This window comes from Nesoenas mayeri (genome assembly GCF_963082525.1).
Source record: "Nesoenas mayeri genome assembly, chromosome: 7".
NCBI lineage: Eukaryota > Metazoa > Chordata > Aves > Columbiformes > Columbidae > Nesoenas > Nesoenas mayeri.
In genome coordinates, this window is record NC_137551.1 from 14,751,784 (window position 1) to 14,771,209 (window position 19,426).

At 40.3% G+C, this 19,426-nt stretch overlaps 1 protein-coding gene across 1 annotated transcript in view; it reads left to right on the forward strand.

The window, feature by feature from the left end:
* Positions 1-7,088, forward strand: part of CHAT (choline O-acetyltransferase) — a gene marked incomplete at both ends in the record, with an annotated part of 28,821 nt that extends 21,733 nt beyond the window's left edge. The window contains 3 exons of the mRNA XM_080347637.1: positions 1,377-1,439; positions 4,996-5,133; positions 6,819-7,088. Coding sequence (XP_080203763.1) covers positions 1,377-1,439; positions 4,996-5,133; positions 6,819-7,088 — 471 coding nt within the window. The remainder of the gene's footprint in view (positions 1-1,376; positions 1,440-4,995; positions 5,134-6,818) is intronic.
* Between the last annotated feature and the right edge of the window lie 12,338 nt (positions 7,089-19,426).

A 19,426-nucleotide genomic window follows, 5' to 3' on the forward strand; every position in this document is an offset into this window, starting at 1 on the left:
CTGGCTTCTTGTTCTCTGAGAGATGCAAAGGACATCTAAACTGATCTGTGACTGTTCTTTCCCACAAACTTTCAGAAATCTGTATTTTTGATGTGAAAATCTTTATCTTTCAGTTCAAAGCTATATATATTATTACCACAGAATCATTAGAAACAAAATTCACTTAACACTGTTCCAAGGTGATTTCTTTAGACCCAGAGGATGGGTTGCCTCTGGATGCGAAGCAGTTAATTCTATTTTTTGAACAAAGAGGTGCATCACTTGGTTTAAGTAGCCTTGAACTCCCCAAAATATTGTTTGTTAATAGCCATTAATTCAAATAAAATTAAAACCAATTTTCTATCTGGTGCTAATAAAAATTATCTTCAAATGATAGCTTGAAGAGTCACCAAAGACTGATCGAGTGGGATTGATTCTCTAGCAGGAGAAATATCTCATGCATTTGACACTTGCTGTAAAAGAAGCAGCAACTGACACTACAGGGATTGCTTGAATAGCTGTAAATTAATCATATTTAAAGACCACATTTGGTAATTTAATCCATACAATGAAACTAGGGCCTAGCTCTAGCCCTATGAACAAATATCCAACTCCATCCCTTGAAGGTCCCTGACGGTGGTCTTTGATTGCTTCTAAAATGAGTACTTTGTTCAAAAGCTCATTCATCGTCCATAGGAGCTGAAGGTTCCCTGCTTATCTGGAGACACAGTAATTTCTGGCTGTTTCAGTGTCTCCCAAAGTTGCAGTGTCAGACTTGATGTACAGCAGGGGCAGCACTTCTTAGGATCATTCCCTTAATATAAAAGGCTGGCATTTGACAAGAGTCAAAATTTACTAGCTTGTTATCTGAAATGTGAGGCATCTGTGGAGAGTAGAGCAGCCTTGGAAAATTCTAGACGCCCCTTCACACAGGGGAGTAATTTTTTGACCAGCTAGTAAAATATCAGTAATGGCTTTCATTAGTATCGCTGTCGTTGCCTAGATAAACCATTCTGGAGAAGATATACTGCCTGGCTGTTCTGAAAACACTGAATTACACTAGGCAATTATTTTCCCTGCTTCAAATTGAGTGATTCAGTTAGTAATAATCTACACCCCCAAAATCCATTGAAAGAATCCATGAAAGGAACTGCAAGCCCTTACTTGACTTCAAACAAACCACCACCAATAAACCTGCTCAGCCCTTGCACAACCAGGCACCATTGTTATCAGGACACTGAATCCCTATGGCTTTTCATTATAAAGAATACTTACACCTGAACCAGAAGCAAAGGACATTTGAGAGTGCTTGCTGTTTGGCTGCTAGTTAATTGATGGAAGATGCTATTTTTTTGAGAGTTTATTCAATAATTGATATATTTTGATTCCCTCAACAGGATTTTGAGAAGATGCAGAGATTTAAGGATGCAATTACTGCTCAGACTAATTACACTATTCTGGTAAGTAAAACATTGCTTTGTCTTAATAAGGACTAGTTAATCTTTTCAAGAAAAGTACAAACATATAATCATTAACTATTAAAGCACCAGAAAACACAGGCATCTCTAAATAGGAAAGTACCTGTTTTGTCACACTTACAAAAACTTCTGATGACCCAAACACCCTCCAAACAGCCATATTCAATTAATCTCACCTAAAAAATACTTTCTGGAAAGCAAGGTGACAAAATTGTGCATTAGACATCAGTGGTAAGACCATCACTCTTGGGCATTAGCTCTCTTATCTAGGACTGTCATAGAATATGACACTCTGTATTCAACATATTCACAGGGAATATGCATCTGTGAAACATTTATAATTTGTATCTGTGTCATAATTAGGACTCCTGGCCACAAATTAGGATTTCACTAAGCTTGGTGTTGTACAAATTAACAGTTCAAAAAGGGCCTCCATCTTAAAGAGCTTGCAAGCAAAATTTAATAAATATTGAAAGGTTTGCAAGGGAGAACAGTAGCCAGATGAAATAAGCCTTTATACTGTGTACTCTGTGATCAACATGAAATGCTAGCCATGAAGACAGCCAAGAAAAGTGGCAATGGGGTATTCTAATGGGGTATGGCAAGTGGGCAGCTGAGAGCCTTATCAGGATCAGAAGTAAGCAAGGCCTAAAAGCAACCAACTTCTGCATAACATGCATGAGAAATAAAACTCCAGCTGCAAAATCTAGATCCCCAAATTTACAGGTATTTAGGCTCATAAACTATAATGTTACAGCTAAGCTCAAGGCGGCTGTAACACATCAGGAGGTTTTTGCTTTTCCCTAAAACAAACCATTTATGCATTTTCTTACATTTCTCCTCCCTAGAGGAGAGAGGCCCCCACCTGGGACCTGATCCTCAGATGGACTGGTACTCTGGAAAGTGTATTCTGGTACTGCAAAGTGCCATTTCTAATAAAGGTCATTAACAATGACAGACTGATTATAGTAAGTTTGCTTTTAAAGATCTGAATGTAGTGTCGAATAAAAGGAAGAGACGCCCTTCAGTGAAGAAATCAGTTTAGTATCAAATACAGCTCATTTTCTATTTATTAAAAATGAGACAATCCAGCCTGGGTAATGCTCTACATCCCACTGTGCCAAGACAAAGCACAGACTTACTCTACAAGCAACTTAGTCAAACCACTCATGAAATTAATAAATGTTAATAACCAGCTATGTTAAGTGAATTTGCTACCTACCTATGGTTTTGCCTCAGACCATTCATTGCCTAACAAACACAAATTGCTGATTACTGTTTAAATACTCATAATATTCAAGAAATCATTCACTTCCAGAAGTGGGTTGAGAGGTATACTCAGAGCACTGGAGAGGTGAAGCGCTCCTTTGAGGCAGATTTGTTCCTATGACCGCAAAACCAAAGAAGCAGGGAAGAAAAACAGTTTTGTGTTTCAAGTGTCATGCTGGGAACCTGCATCTTAGAAGCTGAGACTCCATGTCATCTGTAAAGCTGAGGCAAGTCTTACTTCTGGGCAACTGAACTTGACCTATCTCAGGGTAGTCTCACAATGAACACAACTTACTGTAGGTCTAATAGGTCACAATCAGTGGAATTTCTGTGCATCTCTTAAAAAAAGAAAAAAAAAAAAATCCAGAAAATATCCCCTCCAAGTCATTTCAGTTCCAGGAATGGTTAAAAATTCAGCCTCCAGCATAGCTCATGGGAAAATATTAAAATCACCACTGGAAAACTAATTTCTCTTTAAATTTAAAAAGGTCACCAGGTATTTCTACTCACCAAACCTCCCTTTCTTTCTCAGAATAGCAGGACGGAATTCTTGTGCCTTTAAACTTTAGGCAAGACTTACATCATTTGACTAAATCATGTGTAACAGACTGAAATGTAATGGCTCCTAAGAAAAACAAAAAAATCTACTTCATAAAACAAAAAGCAATTTAGTGATTTTATTTCCCCTTGTTAGGGCTTACTAGTAACATTGCTATCTTAAATGTGGAGCTCTAAAATTTAATTTAGCACAGTTTTTTCCTATGCATTGACTCACAGTTTATTTCGTTAGCCTGTCTCGGCCTCTCTTCAGACATGACATTGATCTATGTTGCAAAAATGTCATTGCTAACAGCCTTATAAATCTTGTGTGATAGCAAAATATTTCCTTTGATTATCAAGTCAGGTTCCCTCTATGGGAAAAACAACATAAACACTGCACTGATGTACGCTACTTTTTTGCAAGCATCCATCCTCTGTCTAGGCTGATAAACAAATAGCCCCTTTACCAATGGGTGCCTACTCCTTAATAAGCCAAACAAGATTATGCCCTCCCGGCCCCCTGCTTCAGGCACTTATTAGTGATTGAAATTATTCTCTTCTTAATAGGAAAAGCAAATTTGTGCCTTAAAAAAAAATCTCCCTTTTAGAGGAAAACTAAGCTTGTGTTCTTTTTAAAATTCTGTCATCTCTCAGATTGCTTGTTTCCCTCATTATAAATGGGCCTGTGCCATAAGGTTATCAGTTCTGCTCTCAGTGTAGTATAATGCCCCCTGTTCAGCATTCCCCTGCTACACAACTTCAGCCTGTTAGCAGGGGTGATCTACAGTTCAGTCCTCATAATCAATGCTCTCACCAGCTAGAATAAACCTAGACTGCAGGATTTTAAATGCACATTGTAATTTGAGGCAATTCCTGGCTGGCTGGAACAGCTCAGTGCTGTTCTTCAGATGCCAAAACCTTGATTTGGTTTCTTAAATAAATAAAACTCTGTAACTACCCTGTCTGCCCATCTCCCACTACTGACTTCGGTCCTGTTAGCCATCTTCAATCACATTTGCTAGCAAGGCAAAGATCTTAAAGCTACTACATTCCTGAAGTCTACAGCATTGGGTCACTGGATAGAGCAGAGAGACCCAAGCACAGCAAGCTCATGGCAGAAAGACTTCCTGCAGGCTTGGCAGTAGTTCCTGTGAGTTGGCCAGCAGCATGTCCCTGCTGCTAACATTCAGCCCCTGCACCTGCTGCCAATCGCCTTGCCTGTAACCATAGACAAGGGAGGAAATTGGGACATTGCGGGCAGCATGGCTGGTTCTCAGCTGGGGATGATGATGAGCAGAGGCACGGGCAAGCAGGATGGCAAGTAGACTGTTCTAGGTCTCTTATCTTGAAATATAATCCAAGTGACACATAGGAAGTTCCAAAACACAGTTAGAAATTTTTGGTGTCTCATGTGCTCCCCTCAGCAGTTTTGGATGCCCAGCCCATGATATTGAGCTCTGAGACACAATGAACACCCAGAACACCAGGTAACATCAGCACATAATACATCTCAAGACCACCTCCTTCCTAAATTTTACATCTTCAGAGCACTATATGAATTTCTCGTTACTGATCATCAGCAAAGTACATACTCAGAGTACTATCTGAACACTATAGGCATTACATCAGTCAAACCAAGTTCATTAACTCTGATCAGAAAGCAAGTCAGTAATAGCCAAGAAAAACTCTCCATAGTCAACTAAATGCTGGTATCTTATATCAAACACAGGCTATTACTGGAATGGCAATAGACAATCATCTGCTAGGGCTCAGAGAGGTGGCACGGGAACGCTTCAAGGAACTACCAGAAATATTTACAGATGAGACGTATTTGACCAGCAATCGATTCATCCTGTCAACTAGCCAGGTGAGCTTCTCCTACTCTCTGGTCTTGCTAAGCGAAAGTTAATTCATTTGTGTTCTGCCAGACCTTGTAGCACACAGTGAAAACAATGTATAAAAACAACAAAAGGGCAAAAAAAGCAAACTTGATACCATCAAGAAGTCTGCAAAACTCTCCAGATTTTTGATCCAGTTTTGATTCATTTTTCAAAATCAGCATCATAAGTAATGACTGAAGTTACCACTTCCCTTGCAACATCCCAAAGCCCTTCCTGCAAATTCTGGAAATGCATAGAAACTCAGTCAAATTTGTACAAGGGCTCAGTCTTTCCTTGTTTTCCAAACTACATATCTTCCTGTTCCCTTTCTTCTCCTCCTTCCCTAAGGTGACAGCTCTAGTGGGAATTCTTCACTCCAGTGACAGTACAGCCACAAACCAGACAGGCTGCCCACTCTGAGAAACAAAAGCCAAGAGCCATGAGGAAATTTTTCTCTTAAAGATAGCTGTGTTTGACATCTTGGAGAGCCTTCAGTTATTCAGTGTAAGACTGCAGCCTCTGCAGTCACGTATCTTGGATTTACAGACATTTTAGACGTTTTCAGATTTACCATCATTTGCAACTACACTAAGATACTCTAAGAGTCAACATTTCCTACATTTAATGTTCTGAATAAGGAAACATCTTTATAGCATACAACCTAAAAATTAAATGTTTAATTGCATATCGTAGAAGTCCTAATGAAAGAAGAAATCTATGTAGGAATTCATTTACTGAAACACTAACCTAACTGGACAGATTGGAACTATGCAACAAAAGAGACCTATAATATCATGCTACACCACAAGACTTTAATAAGTAATTTGATCTTGTCATAATGCTTGTATGCTTTCAGACATGAGTGAATGTAGCCAGCACACTACTACATAAATTCTCCAAGAAACTATCTATGAGCAAAGAGTACTTCTGAATAGCTTTATGGCCTTCGGCTGTTGCACAGCAAATTTATCTGACAATTCTATGGCTCTATTAGCAGGACTAATGGCTTGTTCTACACCATTAAAAAGCCAAGTGTCATTTGTGAAGGCACATGTACACAAAGTCTGAAATATATAGGTTTCTAACACATCTTTCATTTTCTTCAGTAGAAAATGTTTCACTCCTGTGTTATGCCATGATTAAACCATGTGTAATAGAAAAATAGCACCCAGATGCATTAAAATACGATTTTATACATCACAATTATGATTATTAGAAATGGACCATACTATTTCCTATAATTGATTACAGCCTTCACATTACAAATTTAACATAACCTTAAGATAACCTTAATTAATTAGAAGCCTTAGAGAAGTTTTGTGTATTACAATTTTACATGTCAGAATTATATACAGCTTTGAAAATTCCGTATCTATGAAAAACAAAGCTTATAGCTGTTAAAGGCTTTCATAAAGTGGGCAAAGAAATGCATTATATCCACTTCAAATGATACCAGTTTTCAAATGCTGGCAAACAGAGCAACCAAATTCTACACTGAGATTGGCTTTTAACTTTCAAGTGTCAGCTCCAGGTCTGGACGTCTGACAAAAGCGATAATCTACACATTTCCAGCATTTGTATCATTTGTTTATCTTTTTCCTTAATCCTGACCAGCTGATTTCAGGTGCCCTGATTAATCCAAGATCATTTCTTACCTTCTCCCTACAACCAGGTTCCAACTACTATGGAAATGTTCTGCTGCTACGGGCCCGTGGTACCCAATGGTTATGGGGCATGTTATAACCCTCAGCCAGAGCATATATTATTCTGCATCTCAAGCTTTAAAGACTGTAAAGAAACCTCCTCAGACATGTTTGCAAAAGCTGTGGAAGAAAGTCTCCTAGAAATGAGAGATCTGTGTAGCAAATGCAACTCTACTATGGGAAAACCACTTGCTAAAAAAGAAGCAGCCACACAGCTGCAGGGTGACGACAAATGCTGAGAGGCTGTGGGAATTATTCTCCTGGATCCACCTTATGAAGAAACAATGACATAGTTGTCCAAAGGCAAGATAGTACTGGTAATATATTAGTGTAGAACCAAAATGCCATTTGTTTTACATTGTTGCCAACATCTAAAACCTTGTAAGTACTAAATCCACCATTTCTTGCCTGAGAGTCAGCAAAAAAGGCTTGGTCTTACTGGCTGAAATGAAGGAGGAAATAGTACAAGTGTGTGTTGTACTACCATCTCTACCCATAATCAACTTAGACCATTTTACCATCTAAAAAACTGAGTAATTTTGTATGACGTAACTTAAATACTAAGGCACACCAACTAATGAATATCCCCTGCAAGTAGTTCCAAAATAATCACATCTATTCCTGCAAGATTTGCATGTAGAAAAAAGAAAAACAAAAAGAAAAAGACCACAACAACACCACCACCACAGCAACTTCCCCATTGGGAATGCTGAGTATAACATTGTAAATAATAGTCTGATGCCATCACATCTTGAACATTTGCATGAAAAGTATGTAATAACACCATACTATTTCCAACGTGAGAAAAGCAGATTATTTCTAAGAGTTGCTGCTGTGTATTTCCACAAATAGAGTTTAAGGAGATCGCAGCAATGTTTGCATGTTCCTCCAATTCAAAAAAACTGCAGAAATTATTTAGCCTTTATTCTGGTTTGCACCGGCCTCAAGCACAGTCCCATTCTGAAAGCAGCATATTGGAGAAAAGATCCATCACTGAGAATGGGGAGAAATTTATCTATAATAAATTGACTTAATTATTTCTTTCTATCAGTGAGCAAAACCCAGTCCGACAGAGAGGCAAAGCACAAGTGCAATTCAGTCCTACTTAAGACCTTTTTTGCTTGCACAGGAATGAATTTAGTTACTGTGACTAGCAGGAGAGTGTATGCAACCACACAATATAGAAGAGCAATAAATAACTAGAACAAAGAGGCAAACTTGCAATATAACAGTCTCCAAGCTAGAGAGATAAATACCAGTTTAAGAGTACTAGTACTTATATCAGCTTTGCACCATCCCACTTACGAGAGATTTATAGTTTATATTTTTTAGTAGTAGATGTAGAGTATCATATTCTGCAGTATACAGTAAATTCAGTAAGGAAAGTAATAAGGTATCTGGTCATTCCCATATTCTGAGTATTATCCTGAAGGTTTTCTCATTTCTTTCATTGCCTACAAATTCTTCCAAGGAATATTTTCAGTTACCTTCTCTCAAGCTGAAATATGTTGCCTTGCTGAGAGGTTTTCAGTCATCATTGTTAGAATACCACTCACTAAGGACACTTACTTCCTCACTCCAGTGCAGATCCTTTGCTGGGCAATCCGGAGCACACTCAGAAGCCTGGCCAGGGACTGCTTACTTGCCTGTGGAGAAGTGGAGATGCTCCTTTGTGGACTGAACAACCACATGCTTAACCACTCTCAAGCCTAAAAGCAGGAGAACAGATTCATTACAATAAACCTGAAGCACAGATACATTTCTGTCTAAGAATTCTAGATACAGATTCAGTAGGTTACATACGTCTACACTTATTCTACTGCCACTTTGGAGCTGCACACGTGCAATTAAGCAGTCTGCTGGATAAAGGCCCCACAACCCCACATATGAAAGCACAGTGGGGCTGACAATCAATTGGAGTAAATCAGCTATGCTGAAGCAAATCAGCTATGTTGATCTACAGTGCTTGAGAGCTGGGCTCATTTTTTAAAAGTTAATGTGTTCATTTAAAAATATGTAGGTTTCACTACTCCATGAGCTGTGCTTCAAACCAAAGATTAAATCTCATTTTACATTATATAAAGAATATTATGGCACAAAATCTGCTCCAAAGTGAAAATGTTAAAAAACCAAACCAAACAAACAAAAACCCACGACCAACAACAAAGAAAACTGTTAGTCAAACCAAATGTTCAATTAATTAATATCCTGTTCAAAATTACTTTAAATTTTTCCTATAATGATTATGAAAATCACTTTGAAACATTCCCAGTAATTTTGCTTTGTTCTCTCTTGTCACCAAAGGCATTGTGCATTTTTAACATAAGTGTAGCATTACAGTCCCAAGATATTTTTCATAGAGCTGTAAGTTTAATATTATAACCATGTTTTAAGCATCTAAAAATGCTTTGACTAGTTGATTATTTATTAATTTTCTTCTAATGAAAAATGTAATTTTATTTTTTATTCCTAGTTCCATAGATACTGATATTTATTTGCAAATGTTACCTTTGTTTTCATTATACTTTTTTGGCTAGAATTTTAACAGTAGCTCAGACACTGTACTCAATACACAATCACTGAGAATTCAGGCAAAAATTACAATCACACCTGAAATTTTATACCAATTGATCATTAAGAACCCCTTTTGTGTCTACAGCTGCCACAACAGGTGTTTTGGATTCTCCAACACTGGAAAATGCACCATATTTTAACTCAAGGAAGAAACCAGTGACCACCCACCCTTGTTATTCATTTTGCTGGCCATTACTTGTATCTTAGATATTCACTGATCGCGCCTGAATACTCAAAAAAAACCCAGTCCCTCCAGAGGAAGGCATTTGCTTACATGCTTAGCCTTAGCCGTGACCCACACTAAAAGTAGCATCTGCAAAGTACCTGACTTTCTTCAAGAAATTTCAGAGTCAGTTCAGCTGTGTTTAAATGGGAGGACACTGGTTAAATTACAGATAGATAAAATCCACAGCACAGGGCAATACAAACTTCCTGATTCGCCAGTAAGAGCTTCACAAGGGACTATACTTCTCAATTAACAGAATCTCCTGCACCTATGTGGATTGTTCCCATGCTGCAGCTGCATCTATTAAGCATTTCAGGAAACAGGTAGTTTTCTTAGGTACTTATTTCAAATTATTCGTATTATACAAATGAAGTTCTCTTCTGAAGTTTAAAAATACACAATCTGTGCGCGTGCAGTTGTGGAAATCAAATTAGAAGCTCTTAAAATGTTTCCAACTAGGAAACTATGGAATAGATTGTTCGTTATAAAAAGGGAGAAAATCTTGATCGGCAGACTAAGTGTAATTACATTAACGTAACAAGTGGCAATGATTTAATGAGACCTCTTGGTGGGACCTGGGACATACAAAGCCCCTGCAAGAGAACTTTAAGGAGGCAATTGTTTTGCTCTCTCCATCGGTGTACACCCACATACACGCAGTACTGGGATGCAGAAATTTAAAAGCCAGTTTTTGTGAATGTCTGTATTCACAGTGAATAAAAGCAAAAGGAACTTGACTTGCAAACAGCGGCGTTTGAAGGGTGCGAGAAGCAGCCTCGCTCCCCAGTGCTGCCCAGGCCCCTGCGTGCTCCGAAATGAAGTAGGACAAGGTTGCAACACCACCGCTCAACTTCTTCCAGTGTATGAGTTGCGAAAGACATAAAAATATTTTAGTGATACCTTTATTTTTATAAAATAGTATAGATTTATGGCAAATGTAAATGTGTATTTATAGTACAGTTTGTTTCCGTGATGTTTTGTGCTCTATGGAAATATATTTACCTGCCTACATTAATATATACGACTTGAAGCGTACGCTGGTACCATCACTTTGGCTTCTCTAAGGGCGGAGCTCCGCACCGCAAATAAAAGCTACCAGAGGAAAGGCCGTGTCTCCTCTTTCTGTCCCGCAAGGCCCCTCGCCCGCCCCGCGGCCCCTCACGAGGGGCGGGACGGCAGCGCCAACGGCTCCCAACGGCTGCCAACGGCCGCGGCGCGCGCCATGCCGCGGGCCGCGCTGGTGACCGTGCGGCACGGGCCGGCCCGCACCCGCGGGCTGCCGCGGAACGGCGCCTCCCGCCTGCAGGGCCTGCGAGGTGCGGGAGCGGGGCCGGCGCGGTCGGGAGCGCCCCCGCAGCCCCAGAGCGCTCCGCCAGGGACACCCGCAGCGCGGGCGGCTGAAGGCGGTGCGGCCCCGTCCCGCCCGGCTGCCCTGCAGGCGGGGCGGCAGGCGGAGGCAGCGGGGCGGGACGCGGCCCCGCAGGCTCGTTCTGCGGCGGTTTCCGTGCGGCCCCGCCGTGCGGAGCGGTCTCGGTCTCGGTGTCGCACGGCTCGCAGCGGGGCTCCGCACTCGCGTTGTACGTGTGACAAAGCAGGGCTGGTCCTCGGATGTGCCTCGGGCAGCGCACACTTCCAGCTTTGATGGGTGCTGAAATAACCTTGTGTTACAGCGTGTATATATTTTTCTTTTCAAATTACACAAACCTCATTAAAACACAGATTTTTTTTCAGTCTGAAGTAAACTCGTAAATCAAAGATGAAAATGATTCAAGCTCAAATTTAGCCATAAATACTTGGGAGTACAAAGTAACTTTTGCTGCTTACCGCTCCCCTGTATTTCCCAACCGTTAAGACAACGCAGACGGCAGGAGCCCCAGAGCCGGGGCAGCCGAGGCGTGTTTGGAGCAGAGCCCCCCGGACACGGGTGGGGAGCCAGGCGGGGGCTGCTCTCAGCACTGCTGCAGGGCTTGACATGGCCTCTCTGCAGATGTGTGTGAGCTCATGTGTTCAAATAAGCCAAATTTTGTGATTATAAAGCCTTTAGATCACATGGATGCAACAACAAAGAAAGATAATATCAGACAAATCAGTATTTAGCTGATGCTGGAAACTCAGAGCACGAGTTGACGCAATATATAAGCTACTGACAACTCATTCAGATTCTGTGACTGGGTTTGCTGGATCATGGCAATGTACTTGACTTGGTCTGAGAGTGACCAAGCCTCAACCTACAGAAACTCATATTTCCCCAGTTCTGATTAATTTACAACAACATTATACAATGTACCATAATAAAAGCAGACCACACCTAATTCATCTAAACAAATATGTGGATCAAGAGAGGATTTTGTCCCTTCTGTTTTCATTCTCAGCTTCACAAAAATCTCAGGTCTTTAATGTCCTGAGGAATTACTCTTTCAGCAGAAACTAAACGAATTATGCATCAATGAACAATTGGGTTATCAAGGTTGTTCACGTTATGTTCCAGCTGTTCTATAGCACCATCTTAACATTTATTGGAGATCTATTTTGAACTTAGTCTTATTCCATGGTACTTACAAATAAATACATGGTGTTTCCTACAGCTGCTGAGCCAGTTAATAGCAAATACAAATACATAATGAATTTCTTGCCTTTTAACACTAGAACTAGAAATGACAGAGGGTGGAGGCTCCATTCAAAGGAGATCCATTAATGTAATAACAGTGAAGCCAGAGATTAAAGCTGATAGGATTTGTAGGGAGTTCTGTAGAGCACTTAACTACATTAACACTGTTATTTGCTCCTTGTCCTTGGAAGTGCTAAAACTTGGATATACTCAGAGTGCAAAGGAAACCAAGCAAATACAGGACTGGTCACTACTGCTTTGCCCTTTCCAGCTGTCCTTCAAGCAGACGGACATCAGCTCGTTATGGAAGAGATACCAGACTGGAACTCTGTGGAGCTGGTGGTCAACGGGGAGACTGTGTTCCGCTGCAACATCAATGACCTGGATTTTGGCAACTACAAAGTTTTATTCATTGTGGTCTCTTGCTGAAAGCACTTACATGTTGAAATGAGCACTTGCTAAGGCATAAACAGCCCGGGTTCTGTCAACATTAACACTTCAAAGCTCTGCACTCCTCTGTATTCGAGGCAGTTTGAAGGGCACAGTCAGGAAGAGGGATTAATTTGGGAGTTCAGGCCATGCTCGAGAGGGCTCTGCTCAGGGCCTTCCCACATGCACCAGCACACAAGCACAAGAAAACCCACTAGGTTTCAGTCCAGAGATATTGCGACATCCATTTGCTTTCAAAATAGCAAATTATTTATTTGCATAGGCCTTTGTTTCTTTGGGTTTTTTGGCTTCCCCTCCTCAACCAGCAAAGCAGAGACAATACCCATTTCAGTGCCTTGCAGAGAGTCATTTTTTTAATCATTTTTTGCCACAGGTGAAACGAGGAGTTCAGGGCTCAGACTTTCTCATGTCCTGTGCAAGTGGCTTCCAGAGAAAGGGTGAAAACCACTGCTTCTCACCTCCCCACTGTTCAACAGCCTCTCTAGGGCCAGGGAAGGGAAGCTGTGGAGCAAAAGCAGGAAACTGACCAAGGATAATGGTATTGCCAGCACCACAGCGTGGGTGGTTTCACCTTCCTGCAAGGAAGGCAGACGGGTCAGGAACTGGGAGGTTCCAGTTGGAAATGTATTCCAGCAGAATACATCTTCTTTGGCCCAATCCAGGACATATGCTGAACAGTGAAGTACTGGCCATTCTGCTGTCTGCTGCACCACCTGCACTGCTGCATTCACTCTGTTCTGTTTCAACTCCAGATCAAAGCTGACCCAGTCTCAGGTTATACAGCTAACCAGGGTAGAGCCAAGCTGGGCCCAAGTACTGTGAGGCAGAATGCAAAGGAATGTAGGTGCTAGGATAAGAAGTAGACATATAAAATAAGGATAAATGTACTCGCATATACTTTCTGAGTCATGTTTTTCTCCTTTAGGAGGTGATGGCAAGCTGGATCCACTTTGTGAAGAAGCCAGAAAAGCAGTGTTAAATGCCTACTGATTTACAAGGAGACATCCTCTTTTACCTTTGTTTTCTATCAGGCAATTTGCTTACATTACAAAGGTATAACAAATGTCAGGATACAGTTGGTTCTTTACACTTCTATGCCTCTTAAGGAAGCTCTAGACAATCTTGTTATACCCATGTGTCAACCAAATAAGAATGTACTGCCTTTTCCAGGACCAGCCGTACGTCACCACCCTGAACATTGCAAATTCGTTGAGAGGTGGCTTGCAGGTAGTTCTAATAATTTGATTGTAATTAAAAGAGTAAGGAAATTCCTGGCTATCTTGCATTCTTTCAACCTTCAGAAATTTTCTTGCGTCAAATTTCAAAGTCATTAATAGCTGATGACTTTGAATGAAAGTCTTTAATAGCTGATGATCAATCCATACATATTCATATAGATGTGCCTTCTGCTCTTGGCAACAAATATCCCAGACAACACTGTGCCTAATGAGGCACAGCCCAAAGATACAGAGAGAAAGAAGTTGGCATAGCCATAAGGACAAGATTAAAGCCAACTGCATGTTAGAACTGATATTTCAGGTATCTCAAAAGTAATGCTGCCTTTTCCTCTCTGTTTTTTTTTTTCCCCCAGTAACTAGAGTTTAAAGCTTCTTTTTTTTTTCCTCCCTGATTTGCCAACATACACTCTCAACCTCAACTTCATTTTACAAGTACTTCTGACCCAGGTAAATTCAGCAGCTTGCAAATAATCATATGCCAGGCATGCTGGTACCCTGATTGGTTTTCAGTTTGGCCCATAATTGGTTATAAAAGAAAGAAGCAGCAAGTCTTTGCACCCTAACAGAGCAGTGAGAACAAGTAAACAGTATTTGTCAAGGCTCAGGAGCACCAGGCAGCAAAGCTGCATCTTCTAGTGTGCCTGAAGGACAGACAGGCTGCCAAGCACAAACCCAAACCAATTCTAGCACTTGGTATCTCCTGTCAGCTGTAACCTACAGGGAGATAACTGCAGTTACAAATAACCAAACCACATTCACTGTGATACTGATCCAACACCAAAGTGCTGTCAAAATAACTCTATCACTATGCACAAACGCAGTCCCCTTTCCAATGACCTACAGATGACAGAGGTATTAAAACAATATTCTTTAGTGAGAAAAAATATTCATATCTAAGGTCAAGCAAAGCAGAAACTATATTGTTCCTTTAGAAGACTGAAACATTTTTGCTTTTGACAGCTCTGACATAACAAGATTAGAAAGTTAAAACATTTTGATTGAATCATGTTGAGAAAAATGGATGCAGTTAAGCTTGGTGTGGACAACAGAGGCCGGTTCTGCAGCAGGTGCTCCCACAGACAGCAAAGAGTTGGCTCCCACTCCAGCGTGATCCTGACCCGTAAGTACCGGGCAGGCTGTGCTCTACCACAGCCCAGCTCCAGCCTTCAGCTCCAGGGGCTTCCAAAAATCCACCCTGCTGCACTTGTCAGGGAAGCACCAAGAAATGGTGCTCTGCGCTGGCAGTAAATCGTTTACTGGCCTCTTAGGTAAATGGAAATTAATTAGACTAAGTTAGTTTAAATAATGTTAATCCTGGGCAGAATTTACTTCCCCAAATAGAAGACTAAATTGTGCAGACCTCTTGAGCACAGAATGCCATGAACATCAATGGAAACACTCCAGGCAGATGAACGCACCAGTGTGAGTAGGTTTGGTTGGAGTTTTTTTAAGTTTTAGTGTTATTGTGTTCAGTGCCCTCTGTAACATCACCTTGAGGACATTTCCGACATACCTCCAAGTCAGAATGACAGCAGTTTTGTAGGAAGATATTAAGCCTTAATAGATAAACTTGTTTAGCTGAAATAAATACAACAAGCTTTGAGGAACACAAGGCTTCGGGCCTGAAAGAGAAGCAGCAAACTTCAAGACAAGTATGGGTTGAGAACAACTGCTCTGACTTTGCTTCAGAGTAATGTTATGACCAAATTGGGAAAGACCAGAGATGGATGAGAGAAGATTTTTAATAAGACAATGAGACAACAAAAAAATAGCTCCATCAGACATTTTGAACACAGCTGGCTAGAATGCATAAAGAGATCTCAGCCCCCATTATTATGCTTTTGTTACAGAAGGGAAAAATAAATTTGAAGTAGCCCTTTCAGTTCGGTACCCGTCCTCCAAACACCACCTGTGATTAGTTGCCATGGCACTAGCAGGCAGATGGATATTTGAAGGCACTGTAGTAGCCACTTGGACAAAGGCATTTAATTTTTTTATATGTGAAATAACCACTTTTTTCTTCAAACTCTCCAACATTTTTACGGGGATTATGTGCTGCACAGATAATCATGGCCATTTGAAAACTGAACCTAGCCTGCAAGTCCTCTCTACAGTGACTTTCATCCAGACTATTGTGATAAAGTCAAATCAGGAGGAAGAAAACAGCAGCAGCAAATTATTCCAGTAGTAACACCAACTAAATTGCTGTGCAGCTTTTATGGTTGGACTAATTGTCTCATTAAGACACATTTCTGATCACTGAAATGGATCTCAAGTATTTTTAATCACCGAAAAACCTGTACTGCTAAGAGCCTCTCTCCCTCCTGTCCTTGGCACTATTTGCAATGGAAAACACACAAAGTCTCTCATTGATTGGAGCCCTGCTGCTGCACAGTTGGCAGTCAAACGGTACTAATGGCACAATAACACAATATAACTAAAATAGTTTGCCTTTTAGAGTAACAATCTCTTACAACATGATTAAGCTCTATCATGCACGTCTCCTTATGTTTTGCAAATGGCTCAAGAAAAATCTGTCAAATTTTCCAGTCATTTCTTCAAAAGAGAAGGGAAAATAAAAAATCATTAGCTATCAAGGAACAAATTAACAACACTTGATACATTAAGAAAAGGATGAAAACAACTGCAGCAAGCACGGCCTGCACAGCACTATGGTTGTGTAGCATCCAGTCCCTTGCCCTTGCAGAACACAACTCCAAGGACTGACTTTGTCCCATTTAATCGCAGACACTTTTAATCAACACTTGGTTTAGGAGCTGGCTTGCCCTGGACTGCCTCTGTAACTCATGGAGAGAGTCATGTCCACAGAGCCATTCAGAGCCCTACTAACTGTAGACTTGTAGGATCTATGGGCTCCTAATTTAGGTGCTTTTTTGTTTTGTTTCAAACAATATTAAGAGTTGAAGCTTCTTCCTCATATGAGGAGCGCATTTCAGAAGGAGCAAGCTGGCGTTACCCAACGCGTTACCAACGTGCTCTGTACGCTCCCAGCAAAGAGGAGGATTTTGCTCTCAGTCATCGCTGCCAGTGGTTGCACAAGCCATACATTGCACCAAGGCATTTCCCCATACAGGAGCCATAGGTGTTTATCCCATACATTCTCATACTAAAGGCAGCAGCCACTTAATTTTCAGGTAGCATATTCGCAAAAGTGGCACAGCTATTGCTAGGAGAGACGTATGCTTTCTTGGTGGCCAACCTGACCAAAAAAACCTGCAAAGGCCTACAAGCTCCTTTGTGGAGATGGAAGCAATGCATGGGAAGGAAATCACTCCATACAAAGAGTTGACAAGATCAGACTTATTCTCAGACATGTTTTGCTTGTTTTAAAATGACCATATGATGGTAACCACCAGCTTCCCGTGGGTGCACTTCTGAACGTGCGCTTGGAAAAATAAAGCAAGGCACAACTGCTATCAGCACACTTCTCAGAAAAGAGTTTAAACTTCATTACTTGAATTATTTTAATAGCTGGTGTGTTTTTAAAATAAAAATTACCCATGGTTCTATAAATAAATTTTCTCCCCGTTCATTTTGCGCATGGGCCATCCAGTACCATGGTATTAAACACGGCTGCACTCAGAACATCCATGCATCATTTTTACATCTTAAGAGAAAGTCTGTGACAGAGTCGCTTTGTGGTCTGTAGGAAATCATTTCTCCATCCCCTTCACCTGGAATGGAGATAACAGCTTTGAGTCACAGAGATCTTATGTTTCCTAAAACATTTTCCAGTTCTCAATAAAAAGTGCTGTGCAACTAGCTGTATGGCACTCCACAATTACTGCAGGGAAACTCGTTATTCCAGTAAATTCTTTCATTAAATACGTTTTTTTGTTTACCGCTTAAAAGAGAGGGAACAATGATACTTCTGTTTTTAACAGCTGCTTTAAACTGTCTGGACTTCTTTTGGTTATTTTACAGAATTTTTGTTTAAAATATTGAGAACATTCCCTATCAATGGCCACACGTGTTATGAGTGAAAAAGAGCCCAAGAGAATACATGAAGGATTTTTCTGCTCTGTCAAGACACATATTTACAAGACTCATAACTCAGCAGAGGCTCATTCAAGTGAGAGACAAGATGCATTACTAATTTAAGATGAATTTGAAATGTGGACATTTACTTGCTACAACTTTCAGTTTTGATCAATTTTGTAAGGCAGTTCAAAAAAAAAAAGAGGAGGCTGTTCCGCACCCGCACATAAGCGTTATTCACACACATCAATATCTGCTCATGTACACGTGTCTATGGAAATGCACCTAGGAAGGCATCCACCAACATCATACCAAGTACAGCCAGAAACATCACAAATTAGTGATTTTGTCATAGGCTTTGGATGCATTCTGGGGAAAAGAGTACGCTACAGAGATGTCTGCTTTACTTCTCTTTGGGCTTGTTACAGAGACAGGTACCACAAAGTTCTGCATCAATCTGTTGAGCTCATGAGCTGCGCAACATTATGCTCACTGTGAAAAAATACGATATTACTGATGAGTCTAATGAAGGGTCTGAGGGCTGTGATATAAAGGTCTGAGAAAAAAAAATAGGGACATACTACATGAAGAGTGATTTTAATTTTTTAATGCACATAAATATCAGAACAGTGATGCTGAAGAGAAGGAAAAATATTAGATTTTTTTTTTCTGACAGTCCCTGCAGAAGCTATTTATGTACAGTCATATACTGACGTGCATACTCAGATATATTTTCCTGAAGCCCATAGAGCTTTTTCTAAGCAAGAGCTTCAGAATGTGCGTGTGTAAATAAATTTTAAAATGTCTGGTTTATAATGAGAAGGCTGTATTGTGGTATAAATACTGCAGAGCATATTAAATAAACATGGTCACATATGACCAGGTATCTATTAAATGTGCACATCACAGGAGAAGTTAATTATCTAAGAGTGTAACTAGGAACCATTTAGAATCACTGGAGATTACGTTGCTTTATTTCTGTTTATCTTTCCTTCTGAATAGGCAGCGGGTTGTTGCAATGAAGAGTCCCAAAGAAACACAAAGCGTCAGTTCTTCATCAGCTCTCAGATGACAGAGTTTTGTCAACAGTAGTTTGAAGTTCTGATAAAAAAATCTTCCTCAAAGTAATTTTGTGCAAAATATGCTGGTGCAAAACAGTATTTAAGATGTAAAGGTGGAAAATATTTATGGTTCTTTTGATATCTTAAGCTGCTTAAGGAAGGAAGAAGACTTACAGGCTATCCTTCATATATATATATATATATACACAAACACACATACACATATTTATGTATTTCTCTCATATATTGCATCCCAAAAGTAGTACACACAGCCTTCTTCCAAACTGATTGTTAGTGTCAGAAACTAATATCCCAGGAGTAATATATACCTTTTTACTTTACAAATAAGATTTTTTCTAGACTTGAAAAGCTATTGTGTTTCAGTCCACATGCAAAAACATGAATTCTGATGGAATTTGAC